The sequence below is a fragment of the Neopelma chrysocephalum genome, unplaced genomic scaffold, assembly GCF_003984885.1.
Source record: "Neopelma chrysocephalum unplaced genomic scaffold, ASM398488v2 Primary Assembly neopelma1_147, whole genome shotgun sequence".
NCBI lineage: Eukaryota > Metazoa > Chordata > Aves > Passeriformes > Pipridae > Neopelma > Neopelma chrysocephalum.
Window position 1 is genome coordinate 15,674,269 of NW_020897809.1, and position 14,793 is coordinate 15,689,061.

The 14,793-nt window shown below is 42.6% G+C and overlaps 1 protein-coding gene across 3 annotated transcripts in view; it reads left to right on the plus strand.

The window, feature by feature from the left end:
- The window catches only part of CNTN6 (contactin 6), a 131,012-nt gene that overhangs the window by 86,535 nt on the left and 29,684 nt on the right, over positions 1–14,793 (plus strand). For all 3 annotated transcript variants that reach the window (XM_027700870.1, XM_027700871.1, XM_027700872.1), the window contains 4 exons: positions 2,509–2,693; positions 5,545–5,681; positions 9,674–9,803; positions 10,802–10,952. In XM_027700870.1, the coding sequence (XP_027556671.1) occupies positions 2,509–2,693; positions 5,545–5,681; positions 9,674–9,803; positions 10,802–10,952 (603 nt within the window). The remainder of the gene's footprint in view (positions 1–2,508; positions 2,694–5,544; positions 5,682–9,673; positions 9,804–10,801; positions 10,953–14,793) is intronic.

A 14,793-nucleotide genomic window follows, 5' to 3' on the forward strand; every position in this document is an offset into this window, starting at 1 on the left:
AGAGAAGGTCCTTCCCACGGGTGGTGGCAATGGCTGAGCTGGGGATGCTCCCACTCTCTGCTCCTTTAACCTGGATGTCGGGCAGACGAGGAGCTGCTGCCCTGACCAACAACTCCCTTCTCCTGATAAACTTGGGGCACTCAGGGCCAGGCTGCTTGACAGGACAGCAAAGAGCTGATAACTATTTATTGCAACAGTGCCTTTAGACACAGCCAAGGTGATGAACCAAACTCTGAGGGTTTCCTGGCCTCCTGCTGCAGCCGAAATTCAGAGAGGGCGCCTTTCAAACACCAGCCAAAAACGAGCCAAGGAGCCCAGCTCGCCTTGAAACATCCCCAAGGATGTCATTAGAAGTCTGTGGCGTGGATAAGGAAAACAGGACAGTGCCTTCAGCTCAGACCTTGCTAAACCTGACTTGACAAGTTGACAGGAGGGGCCTTTTCCCACCAAGCGCTGCCTCTGGCCTTGGTGTCAGCACAGACTCCCCTCGTTTATGAATAGTCAGAGCTGAGACAAAACAAAGGGCTGAGAGAACAGGAAATAGTGAGATTAAGCACTTTCAGGTAGCAGAGAGAGTATCAATGCATCTAATTATTGTTTTCTTCTCCCGTGTGGCTGTTAGCTTCCTTTATACAAAAAAAAATTAAATAAATAAATTAAAATCCAGAAGAGATGCCTTTAGAGGAAGTAGTTAAATGCTTCTGGCATTCTGAAGTTCTCCAGGAGCTGTTCACCCACTGTTTAATATGCAGTAGGGTTTGAAAAGCCAGCCATGCTCCTCTTCATGTCATCAACAGTCTGTATCAATCCAACACAAGGCTGCAAAAGCTCCTCTGGCTGTTTTTCCTGCCTGGAGCATGACAATCATGAGATAGACCCAGTCTGGAGCTGTGCTCCTTTTAAATAACTAAAGGTATCTTGCTTTATAAATAACTAACTCGCTTTACAAAAAATTCTGCATGAATAATGTCGTGCAAGATTAGTCTGGACAAGTTTGCATCTGAAATAGCTTTTGGTCTCACAGCAAAGGGCAATTAATAAAGGTGGTAATGACAACAGCTCTTGGCCAGAAAGAATTGAAATTTAAACATGTCTTCAGGTCTTGAACCAAGATGGGGAAGAGAAGAATAAAATCTCAGTTATTCTTCCCAGCTCATTCACTGGTTAATGATGTCTGACATGTCCCACTCTCACTTGTAGTAAATTGTTGAGATGGGTCATATAAGAGTCAGAACATGTGTGTGCATGTACATGAGAGTTATCCATACATGTAGTGATCCATATAGATATATATTTTTGATTTGATATCTGTAGTTACTCTGTTAACACCTGCCCAGCTGTTCAATCCCTGGCATTTGCTGAGCACTCATATTTCCCCCAAATTCTGGTTCTTCTTTGGGTTAAATCACAGCCACACTAACTCCAAAGGCAGAAATCAGGCCCAAACTTACTGAAATATTAAATAATTAATCCATTCTATATTTGTGACTTGATTTCTTTGTCCAACAAACAAGGATTTGAATTTAAATAATTTAAGGTGTGAGCTGTTACAGTCTCTGCTAAAAAGGAACAAATCCTTTGTAAGTCAGCACTTCAGGCAGAGACCTTGGAGACTGGTCACAAGGACTTTTAATCTCCATGAAAGTTGTGTTTTCAATCACTGTTCATGTTATTCCAAAGGAAAAGAAGTCAGCATTTAGCCAAAGCCTCTGGAAAAAGCTGTTCAAAATCTAAGTTGTTAGAAAAAGCAACTTACTTCAGTTTACAGAAACAGAAACTGTGAAATCCAAGACTATTAATATTTTAAAGTGTTTTGGTGACATAATAGATCATGAAAGTGAGGCTTGGATGGTTTGGGATACTACCAGAAATCCAGGAAATATTTATAACTGCCTTCAAACTTCACCGTGGTTTGTTGTTTTACAGGATGCATTAATCCAAATATAAATGAAAATGATAGAAAGCTACAAAAAAAAAAACAAGAAAAAAGAAATATTCCCTTTTGTCTCTATCTCCTCTCAACCTCAGTGTCTTGTGCTTTCCTCTTCTCACTCAGATTTATTGTTATTTTTAGATCCTTTGAATTCTTGGCCAATACTTCCTATTTTGGGGTGTGAAAATACCTCTAATGCTGCAGAGAATTAGTTTGCTGTGAGAACCAGTCAATAATTCAGTGCCTCTGTGCTGTTTCTTTGGCTTGTAAAGTTGTTCCTTCGGTGTCACGGAGTTTAAAAGAAGGTTTGAGCCCTGACTAAGTTCCTAAGGGGAAAATACAAATTGGCCTGAGAAGAAATCATAGAATTGACTGTGCATTTCATCTCACTGTTGGACTTATGCTCCTAAATAAGTTGGACAGGTTAGAACATTTCTGACTTATGAATTATGCTTAGAAACAGAAATAATGTCTTTTTAAAAATATTATTACTCTCAAAGAAGGATTTCACATTCTTTTTTTCTCTGCTGTAACCACTGTTCTCTGTTTTTCCCTAATGAAATACGATTATTCAGCCCTGTCCCAAGTATCAGCTGGAGGAGGTCCGATGGAAATTCCTTGACAAAGAAAATTCAACCCGACAAAACCAAAGGAGTTCTTGAAATCCCCGACGTTCAGCAGGAAGATGAAGGTTCTTATGAGTGTGTTGCAGGAAACAGCCGAGGAATAAACATTGCAAGAGGTCAATTATTTGTCTATGGTAAGCAGATTAATTTTATTTTTGTTCTTTTTAAAGAGCAGGGTGGGGTTCAGTTGGGTTTTGCACTGGAGGTGTAAAATGCAGGGCAGGTTAAGCTGATTAAAAACTGTTTGGAGTGGCCTTCACTGAACTACAGCCTCAGCAAATAAAGGTATTTTGCATTAAACCTCAGATTGGAAGTGTGGGCTGTGCCACCATGAAGTTGGAAAGGTCAATAAAAGGCAGGAAGGAATCCCTGGTATATTCACATTAAAGGCAGAGATTCCCTCTCAGCAGCAGAATTTGTGCTGTCCCAGATGCAGATCAGGGGAGGATTCAGGAGTTTTATCCCTGGCAGTGGAAGGTCATTTCACCTCCTATTGGAGCTCAGCTCCATAAACAGATGAGGGTAAAGCAGGAGAAACTCATTCCATTCCTCCCTCCCCTTCCTGCTGGCTGAAAATAGAGAATAATAGATCTGGGAAACAGTTCTCCCTTCAAAAGTAGAGAATAATATTCCTGGGAGTCTGTTCTCCCTCCCCTTTTCACTTCCCACGTGCATTAATTTCCTGTGATCACAGTCACACGTGCTGGTCCCTCAGAGCCAAGGTGAATTATATGTTCTTTAGTCCCATTGTTAATACCCAGGGAAAGCAACATATTTTGACAGCAATAAGAGGAGAGATTTTTTTTTTTTTGCCTTTACCTCATAAATCTTTCAAAGGAAAAGGAAAAAAAAAATTAAACATAAGAAGAGTAAGAAAAATCACAAAAAGAGAGACTGAGCCTACAATTAACATCTGTTGAGAAGACTTTGGCAAGTATTTTTCTTTTTATTATTTTTTTTATAAAGTAAATCTCTTTTAATGAAGAGATGCAGCTTTGCTGATAAGCCACCAGCCTCCTGCAGCCATGGCTAATATCAAGATATATGCCAGGAATAGAACAGTCTGCTGCTTGTGTGAATATTTAATTATTTCTTGGCTTTTAAGGGGTTATTTTTGCTCTCATTGCACACTAATTTTTTCCCAACACCCATCAAGCAGTTCCATTAAAATGAAGTTCAGTGGATTACCTGGACGTGATTGAGAACAGCACAGGCAATTACAAAATTATGATCAGTTAATTCAATCTAAAACAATGTGCTTATTAAATGTGCTTTCTACATTAATTAATAGCTGCTCATTACGAAATATATAAACAGGGCTCATGAAGCTTTTACACGAGATTTTTTTTGTCCTTTTAGGAGTGGGCTGGTGTGTTATCTACATAATTGATTTGATTTCTCTGCTGGGGTGTTTTTCCTCCATAGGCAGCTTGTCTCCAAGAAATAGGGTTCCTTTCCTGGACACTTTCTACTGCTTCATATGTGATGCCTCCAGTCTGTGCTTTGGGCTCTGAGAGCAATAAAACAACATGTAATTAAAATTATTGTTAGGCACGATGAGCCCTCCCTTTATAGTACCTTATAAAACCTTCCAGTACCTAAAGGGGCAAAAAGAGAACTGGAGAGGGACTTGGGACAAGGGGTGGAGAGACAGGACAAGGAAAAATGGCTTCAAACTGCCAGAGGGCAGGGTTAGATGGGATATTGGGAAGGAATTCTTCCCTGTGAGGGTGGTGAGGCCCTGGCACAGGATCCCAGAGAACCTGTGGCTGCCCCATCCCTGGAAGTGTCCAAGGCCAGGTTGGAGCAACCTGGTCTGTTGGAAGGTGTCCCTGCCCATGGCAGGGGGTGGAATGAGATGATCTTTAAGGTCCTTCCAACCCAATCCATTCTGGGATCCTCTCCCAGATCCTTTCCCACCCTGGGAAGCAGCTCACTGGCAGTGCATTAACCTGGGGTTGGACATCTCAAGGTATTTTGTGGGGTAGAGCCATGAGCTCCCCCCAGAGCCAAGCTCCAGAGGGAGGCTGGTTCTGCTGCTCACAAGGGATAATAATTCTCCTCCTAAAAATTAAACTATTCTATGTAAGAACGACAAGTATACCTGTATATATTTATATATTTATTTATATAGAGCCTGCAGTATTATGGTTTCATAACCCAACCAAAAACTTTCCATGGCACATTAAGACACCAGCCACTTGTGCCAGAGGCAGAGGGATGCATCTCCTTCCCTGTGGCTTTGATCTACCCCACATTTAGGTGGATATTAATTGCTCTCCATGGCTCTCATATTCCCCTTTATCTTGACAACTCTTCTAAATGTCAGCCTGCCTGGAGATAATCCCTGCTCAGCTCAGCCCTGGGCTCTCAGGTGTTTACAGAGCTGGGATGTGATTCCTTTCACACTGCAGTGGATTGATGTCAGTGTTCCACGAGTGTCCAGGAGGGGTTTTTCTACTCTGAGTAGCCCTAATTCCTCTGTGTAGTATCTGTGGTGTAAATTACAACCTGAGAACTCCAGCTCTGAGCCCACTGTCTCAGGTATGTGGGCAAAACAGGGAGGTAATTTTTACAATCTATGATTTTATTACCTACTGACCAAAGATTTTGATATATTCCTGGTGCAAATATTCAAGTACATTTAGAGGAAGTTTGTTTTTCAGAAATTAGGGGTCTCAGTGCTTTCAACAAGAATATCTTGAATTTCAGGCATCTAAAAGCATGTTTCTGTAAATTTTGGCCATAAAAATAGATAATATCTTAACCAAACTCCCTTCTCCCTGGTCACTTGACCTCTAACAGTTTCTCAAGCTTGTCCTGAAATTTAATGCCAGGGAATTGTTGTGCAGAATTCACTTGTAGCATAATAAGAATGTGTTGGACAGGTATTAATTAGCCTTGCTCAGTTCATTAATTAATGGCAACATACCTCAAGCAAAATCACTTTTCTCCTGCTTAAAATGATTTGCATATTCTTTTCAGCGCCCCCTGAATGGGATAAAAAAATCCAAAATGCCTTTCTGTCTCTCTATGACAGTTTATATTGGGAATGTAAGGTAAAAGGAAAACCAAACCCTTCCTACAGTTGGTTAAAAAATGGCCAGCCCCTGGTGTCAGAGGTAAGGTTCCTCTTGTCTTCTTGGTTTTTTTCCTCATATTTTTGCCATTTTTTCATGATTTAGTCATAAAATTCATTTCACAGTACATTAATTTAGTTTCAAAAAGTAGGTGAGGATTAATATATCAAAATAATAGTAATAGCACAAACTCTTTGTAACATAAAGCCTTGATTCTCGAAGTTCATCTTTGTTGCAAATGTATGATGTAGCTTAGATAGAAACAACAGTTTCTTAGTGTAATTTATCTTACAGAGCATCTAATTGCTCCAAGATATGGCAGTAGGTTAAAAATATCAATTATAATTGCTGAAAGAAGGGCTGAAGAAACACTAAATACATTTGTAGACTTAATCTGCAAATTGGGGAACTGGGAGGATGCCAACGGACTGGAAGAGCTTTTCAGAGCTGGAATTGCAAAATGATCAGCATTAAATTGCACTTTTCTTCTGTTTCTGTTCTGAGTCTGTAGCTGGGTGGACCTTTGGTCCCCTGCAGTATGGCTGCTCCCATGCTGTGCTAATCCCCGGACTTAATTAATCAGTCAGCTCTGAAAATCAGTGAATATTGAGGGTAGTATTTTCTGGTGCTGTGTAGAGGGACAATAGACTAAAGAAAACCAGATAAAGTCGTAATGAAAAGATGAATAAGTGCAAAATCTCGCTTCAAAGCAAACCAAGGACTGAGTGGAAAGGGAATTAGTGAAGTGGTGGGAGTGTGGAAGGAGAGGGGAAGTCAATTTGAGCTCAAAAGCTTCAGAAACAAGATCAGATCCTTAATTAACCAGGTCTTTAAGAGCCCAGCTTCCAGGCACAATAATTCTATTTCTGTGGTGGCCAAGCTTTGGCACATCCATCCTCCAGCCCTCAGCTGGCAACCTCCTGGAGACTGACTTCTGTGACAATTTGCACTTTGTGAGGCCAAGTTTTCCCTTCTTTATTAAACATCCATCCAGCATCTCTTGGGCACAGAATGGCAAGACTCACCTGTGATGCATTTTTACTTGGTTGGAAAAAAAATGTTGTGATTAATTTCTGTTTAGCAAGAACAGACACAGAATAATTTCCAAAACATATGGGACAAATTAGCACCTGCTGGGTGGCAGAATCAGCACTCACTGGATTTAGTAATAATTATTTGAAGAAGCTGGAGTGGGGTCCAACCTTCCATGGATTAGTCCTAAATGGACCCAACCTTCATCTGAGGAAAACAGCCAGGATTTCCTTGGATTGCAGTTTTCCTGAGTCTGATCACTCTGCTCATTGTCACCCCTGCCTAGGCAAGATTCTCCAGATTTTCCTCTCTTTAAAGGGAGCAATATTTAGAATCTGTCACTCTTCAATTGCATCGCTTCAATAAAGGAGAATAAAATGCTCTATGGACACATTTTCAAGCAGCATTTTCCCAGTACTTACAGTGTGCTCTAAATGCAATACTTCAGGCAACAAAATGCTGGGTGTTATTGCTCAGTGGACAAAAATGGACAGTTTGGAGGTGAAAGGACAAGAGGGAGGTGTAATAAAATATTCAGTTTGTCACAGCACCTGCTTGTCGGAATCCTCACAGGAAGAATAACTCCAGATGCTTTCCACCTTGGGGCTGGTTCTGAGCCTATTTTTCCCTTTGTCAAACCTTTCTGCCCCACCACCTCCCTGGTCATCCCAGCATTATTCCTGCTTGTGTACACGGGGTGCTTTATTCTTCTCTTTGAATGCACAGCTCAAAAGAGCCTGCAGAGAACAGTGGGGAATTTGGGATCTGTGTGGAACACTAGTGTTGCTTCAGAGGGGGGTTTATATTCAAAGGATGTTCGTAAAAATAGAATGCATGGAGAGGATAACAAACAGCCTGGAGGTAAAACTAAGTGTGCAGAAGATATCTGGAGTGAGAGGCTCAAAAAAAACCCATTATCAGTGGCTAAGTAATGTAATGTTGTTAATTAGTTTGCCACACAGCAGCCACGCAGCCCCAGGCTGTGCTCTCATCCCATTTCCAAGCTAAACAAGGTTGGGCTGGGTCACCTCGTGGTTGGGAGACCTCCAAGAAAAAGCTGGAGTGTTGGAAAATAGAGCTCCAGGGCTCAATGTGTGGCGTTTCCCCCTCTGCAGGAGGCAGAGGAATTCCCCCAGTGGGTTGTGGAACTGCTGTGCCTGGGGCAGCTCAGCAAGTTGGGGGGTGAACAGATAAGAGCAGCTCTGGGAGAAGGACTTGGGGGTGTTGGTGGGTGAGGGGTTGGACATGACCCAGCCCAGAACTCTCACCCCATGTCCTGGGCTGATCCCCCAGCATGGGCAGCAGGGCAGGGGGGATTCTGCCCCTCTGCCCCCTCAGCTGAGACCCCCCTGCAGAGCTGCTCCAGCCCTGGGGAACAGCACAGCAAGGACATGGAGCTGCTGGAGAGAGTCCAGAGGAGGCACCAGGATGGTCAGAGGGATGGAGCAGCTCTACTGGGAGGAAAGGCTGGGAGAGTTGGGATTGTTCAGCCTGGAGAGGAGAAGCTTTGGGGTGACCTGACTGTGACCTTCCAGGACCTGAAGGAGCTCCAAGAAAGATGGACAGAGACTATTTCCAAGGGATGGAGTGACAGGACAAGGGGGAATGGCTTCAAAGTGGCAGAGAGCAGGGTTAGATGGGATACTGGGAAGAAATTCTACCCTGTGAGGGTGAGGAGGCCCTGGCACAGGTTGCCCAGAGAAGCTGTGGCTGCCCCTGGATCCCTGGAAGTGTCCAAGGCCAGGTTGGAGCAACCTGGGCTGATGGAAGGTGTCCCTGCCCATGGCAGGGAGTGGGACTGGACAATCTTTAAGGTCCCTTCCAACCCAAACCATTTTGGGATTCTATGGCATAAATTTAGCAGTTCACAAATACATTTGAGATGCTTGGAACTGCTCATCAGAGACTGTGTACTCTAAAAATGTACTCAGTACTCCTCCATTCCTGCTTCCAAGGCGGGAGAGCCAGACTAAAGGAGCAGCATAATCATACCAGTAATATCTGTTGTTCAGGCTTGCAGTTGGTGATGGAATTTATACTCCCTGTGGGTTTCTTCCAAAGTCATCTGTTTTGGGGAATGTTGTTTTTTTTCTCTTTCTCAATGCTACACTTTGCAGCGGAACTATTATTGTCCCCAGAGGGTAGTAATTGTAAAATCACAAAATATTTAGCTTTAAGTTATGATTGCAGCATGAAACAGGCTTTCTTCTGTTTTCCAAAGTAGAGCAAATAAAACTTCTTTTAATACAGCAAACTCCAAGCTCTGCTCCAAATTTACCTACTGTGCAGTTCCCTCTATTTCAGCAGAATTGCACCGAGGAAAGTTGGTGTGCTTAGAAATTCAAGCTTTGAGGAGAAAGCTCTCCCTGTGCCCTGAGGGGCTTCCCGTGGGTTTCTAATTGGAATTTAAGTGTTGGCTTCCAGTAGAGCTTTTCCAGTGGCTCATTTTTCCGTGACTCCTTGGTCTGGAGACATTTGAAGTGTCCCCATTACTGGAGCACCTCTGTCTCCTGCGGAGCTTTTTTGATCGTCTCTGATCATCATTATCAGATTCATCTGGTAGGTGAGGGGGGGGTGATGCTTCACCCCCAGACAGGGATGGAGTGTTGAGAGCCCTGTAGAAGATGCTCCCAGTGAGGAACAGCTGTGCCTGCCCTGAGGTAGCTCCTTCTGTGTCATCTTCATGGTGAAGCACAACCCCAGATTCACAGCTCAGCAGCACAGGGAAACACGTGGGCAGCTGGAACATCTGGGCAAACCTGCCCAAAGCAATTACTGCCATGTGTGCCTGGATTTCTTGAAGAGCTTGAAGAGCTGAGAGGGCTCAAAACACACCCACCACCACTCAGCAAGGTGTAAATCATATTTCTGGCGTATTCATCCACGTTCCTTCCAAGAAAACAACATTCCTGCTTCTGAATTGCCATCAGGTGCATTACTGTGATAATAAAAAAAGCTTTGGTTTGTACACTCAGTGTTTTGCCTTGTTTTTCTTTTGTCAGGAGAGAATCCAAATAGAAAATGGGACTCTTATCATCCCTGTGCTGAATATGTCAGACTCTGGCCTCTATCAGTGCGTGGCAGAAAACAAGCACGATACGATTTATGCCAGCGCTGAGCTGAGGGTGATGGGTGAGTAAATGTCACTAAAATGAGTCTAAAGGACACTCTGAAAAAAAATCTGAGTTTAAGAATAGGTGAAACTCCAGCTGGCAGCTCAAGCCTGTTGGTATTTCTTTGCTGTTTGCTCTTCACCCACGTGCAAACGTGGGGTTTTTTTAGTTTAATTTCACAACTTGTTTGGGGGAAGAATCTAATCCATGTGTGGTCTGTTTAATTAATGCTGCTTCTGGCTTATTTTGAGTTATTAATAGTTATTCTGCAGGTTTAAAAGTCATTTTAGGAAGTGGAATAAGTAGTTTTAGCTATAAACAAAGAGCATATGGCAAATATGTACATAAAGAAATAACATGTAACAAGGAATCTCATTAATGTTTGCCAGAGATGCACATGAAATGGAATTTGTTCTTATAAAAGTATTCTGATCTAGATATCCAAATATAAAGTTTGCTCAACAGCCAAATATTGTGAAACCACTAAAATACAGACTTTAAGAGCACCCAACTGTTGCACAGGTCTGGTGTTTTCTCCTTCTCCAAGAGTGAATTTTCACAGAAACTACTGGGAAAATAAACATATTTTCAGGAAACAGTGGATGTTTGTGAAAAGAAAGCCACAGTAAAGCTGTGTTTGTAATGGAATATTCTCTGCAGATGAATAAAGGTGTCTGGATCAGGAGTGTGATGTTTATCCTGCTCAGGAACCTCCTTCTTCATCACAGACCTGTTCTCCCAGTCTCCAGATAACCCTCAGGAAAGATTGTCACCCAGTTTCTAGTTTAGAAACACCATTAATAAAGTCACTAAATAAGATACAATTAATTTAATTCTTTAGTACTTAATACATTTTTCATGGTAGCTTTATATGTATTTTGCAGGAACCTCAAAAGCAAAGCAATTATTGACTTCACCTGCCATGTAACTCAAAGAGAAGAATCCAGCAAGTTCATTTAATAGCCTGTCAGCTGAATATTGTTCTGCCCTTCTTTCTTCTTCTTTCTCCATTTTCAGCTGCAGCCCCCAATTTTTCCAAAAATCCCGTGAAAAAAATGTCTGTCGTTCAAGTTGGAGGTGAAGTTACAATCGGTTGTAAACCCAGCGCTTCTCCCAGAGCTGTGATCACCTGGAGAAAGGGCTCAGAGGTTCTGCATCAGAACAAAAGGTACCGTCACAAACCAGCACCGGGGCTCTTGGGTGTTCCCTGCTTTAATAGAATCTTAGAATCACAGAATCAGCTGGGTTGGAAGGGACCTCTGAGATCATCAAGTCCAACCCTTGATCCAACCCCGCTGTGGTTCCCAGCCCATGGCACTGATGCCACATCCAGTCTTATCTTAAAAACCTCCAGGGATGGAGAATCCACCACTTCCCTGGGCAGCCCATTCCAATGTCTAATCACCCTCTCTGGAAAGAAATTCTTCCTAATATCCAACCTAAACCTCCTCTGGCACAGCTGAAGACCCTGAGCCCTCTTGTCTTGCTGAGAGTTGCCTGGGAAAAGAGACCAACCCCCCCTGGCTCCCCCCTCCTGTCAGGGAGTTGCAGAGAGTGAGAAGGTCTCCCCTGAGCCTCCTCTTCTCCAGGCTGAACAGCCCCAGCTCCCTCAGCCTCTCCTCACAGCACTTGTGTTTGAGTCCCTTTACCAACCTCGTTGCTCTTCCCTGCCCCTGCTCCAGCCCCTCCAGGGCCTTCCTGAGCTGAGGGCCCAGAACTGGACACAGCACTCCAGGGGTGGCCTCACCAGCGCTGAGTCCAAGACAAAAATCACTTCCTTGGACCTGTTGGCCATAATTCACTAGAAGACTGTCCAAAGCTGTGACACAAAGGAATCTTACTTACGATATACTGCAGTAATGTACAATGCAGACAGAAGTAAACCAGAGGAGTAGCTATGAAAGTGCAAATCTGAGAAGAATTTTACATTGGTACTGGCAATGAAACAGAAAAATTTGGGTGATCAATCCATGCCAAGGGCATAGAAAATTTCCCAGTGCTTTTTCCCCTTTCAGAAGTGGCAACTTTATTTTCATTTTAACTACTCATGATGAAAAGTATTATTGTAACTAGTGTTTAGTCAAATCTTTATTTGTATTTTGACTGTATGGTCTATTCAACAGGCTGAACTAAGCCTAGATCTTCAGGTTCCAGTACTCTGATATTCCCCATCTGATTTACTTATAAAAAAATATTTACACATTACTCACAGTATTTACTTGTGCTTCTGTATTAATTTCCTAACAATAATTCTAAGCACACTGTAATTTCTGAACATCCCAGAAGGCTCCTGTGGCTCTGCAGGAGTAAACAACAGGAGCAGGATTTACAAAGGGAGACAGTGTTTAAGCTCTCTGTGTGCAAAACATTATTACCAGGGTGTCCACTGGTGCAAAGTGGAATTTATGAGGCTTTTTTGATTATGAAATGACAAAATAGCTAATGCTGTGGTTGAAAAGGAGGGGAAATAAATCATCTCTCCACTGTTATTCCAGAGATCTGTGACAGAAACCACAATGAAATAAGGGTTGGTGTGGCTGTAAATACGTGGCTAATTAAAGTGCTCCATTTACATTGGTCTTTGGTCATAAAAAAGAGAAGGAACCTGCCCTGCCTTTCTCCATATATGTGATTAAACCCTGCCATGTCACATACAGATTAACTATTTTAACTAAAGCTCAGCTTATTTCTGCTCCTATTTTATTGTCCAGCAATTATCACCTTTATGGACTGCTTTAGTAGCCTTTTTTAAAATATTTGGTTGGGTTATAGGTGCCAGAAAAGGAATACCAATCCCTCCCAGCTCTGGCAGCCAAACTGGGATGGACACACTGCTAAATGAGTCAGATCACGGAACTTCTTTGGAATCATTTAGATAAATTCAATCTTTTGTTACAGAAATACTGCAACTCAACCTATTCCACCCAAAGGGGGAAGACCATTCTTTCTTTTTTGCCTTCTTCCTTTCATTTATGACAATATTTTATTCCTGATAGTCCTGAATATGTGGTGACTGCTCTCCCTGATCAGCTGAGCTCTTGACATGACAAGAGAACCCTGCTTTATAATAACTTTAGTTGGTAAGTGTGTAAAGAGAAGAGTACTAAATAGGAAACTCTAAAATAGATTACCCACATTAACGAAGGAACCATTAAATGTTGTTTTTATTGGATTTCCTCAGAGGTGTTTTTTTTTTTTTAATGAATCATTTTTAAGCTTTTGAAGCTGGTGTATTTGGGCCCCTGCTATTTGAAAAAAAAACCTTAAAATTTCTTGAAGTGTAATTTTCTGCATCTCTTGCCAGATCCAGCAGAGAAGGTCCTCAGCCCTCAATCCCCTTTTTGGGGCACTGGGAGTTTCCTCCAGCCCCATTTGTCTGTCCCATCTTCTCTGCAGCTCAAACACATCATTGCCCACATTTTCAACAGCTTGTTTGCTCTGGTTACTGTAAAATACTTTATTGCATTTGAGCGTGCAAGTCCTTCAGAAAATGCCAAAATAAATAATTTTTTATATTAGATAGTGAAACAAAGCCTGAATATGCCAGTAGCAGATCTGCTTATTATTCCCAACCCTCTCCATTGAGTATTCTCCTTCAAAATTTACAGAAATAGCTTCATTTCACCCTTACTGATATGGTTTAATCTCTGAGTATGGGATTTATCTCTGGTCCATCCTGCTGGCCACCTTAGAGAGGGAATTCAAGGTTATCAGCTGCAGGAATCAGAAAGAAATGCCCCAGTTGGCTAATCCTGGCTGGTTTTACCTGCTCCCTCTCCACGTGATCCCCAATCAGCTCATCTGGATCATCTGCCAGGACAGTTTCGGGTGCTCTTTTGGGCAAATTAACCTCCTCCTTTGTGTCAAAGTCTTGAGAAATGGGGTTTTGTGAGCGAATGGACAACTATTTGTTTGCCCTTTGCAGACTAAATGACTTTTCCTGGCCCGTGCTGTGGGTTTTAGCTCGATGCAGAAATGAAACGCAACAAAGAACGAGCTTTGTGCTCCCAGCTCCCTCCCCGTGGACTCTGACACACACATCAGCTATTTTCATGTGTGTCATATTCTCACTGTGTGCAAAGGGAGTTTTTTTCATCTCTCTTCTCACTTCTATCATCTGGTGTCCACTGAGGGAAGGAAAGACTAGAAGGGAACGATTCATATATACTAAATAAAACAAATTTTCAAGTCTAGACACTGTTCTCATCACGAACGCCTGTCTTAGGGCCCTCAGTGAATTCAGGAGCAGGACCCTCATGGAAAAGTTATCTCACAAAAACCTCCTTTTGATTGAAGCATTTCAATAAATGGGAATTTATTTCGGTTTTGCTTTGCCAGGGAGAGGTGCTATTCCCTCAGCACGGGCTGGGGCTCCCCCAGCTCTGCAGTGAATGCACATAAACATATGTGATTCACCTCACTCGGAATTCAAATGAGGGAGAGCTGAGGGAAAGCTGAGAAATGAGGTGGGCTGGAGGAATGCATTAGTCATATACAGCACTTTCCATGCATTAATAATCAGTAATAAGCAAATATTCATAATTTAAATTGTTTTTTGGGGGGGATCGGGCAAGAGGGACTCTGAGGGAATCAATGAGATCTGCTCAATTCTTGTTGGCTCCAAGATTTGCTTGTAGGACACGGTTCAGTCCCATCTCTGTGAGGGATGGTTGTGGATTCTCTGCCATAAATAAAGCTGCTCAAGGTGGTGAATTCTCTTTGCTGTGGCACACTTGGGTTTGGTGCTTTACACTCAAGTTGCTGCCATTACTCAAAGGAACTGGGGCAGAATGATTGAGCACCACCATGAAAAGCTGTCTGTCAACAACCCTCTGCAAAATATTGAATTCTGCAACCAATCTTCTGCAGAGAGAGCAGATGGTGGGACTGGCTGGGGGAATTATCTGGTGATTTCTGAGTTCTTTGAGCTGCCCCTTGGAGCCTCAGACTCAGGGAGGGGTTCTCCTGCTCCCAGGGGAAACACAAGGACCCAGGTTTTATTACTTGAA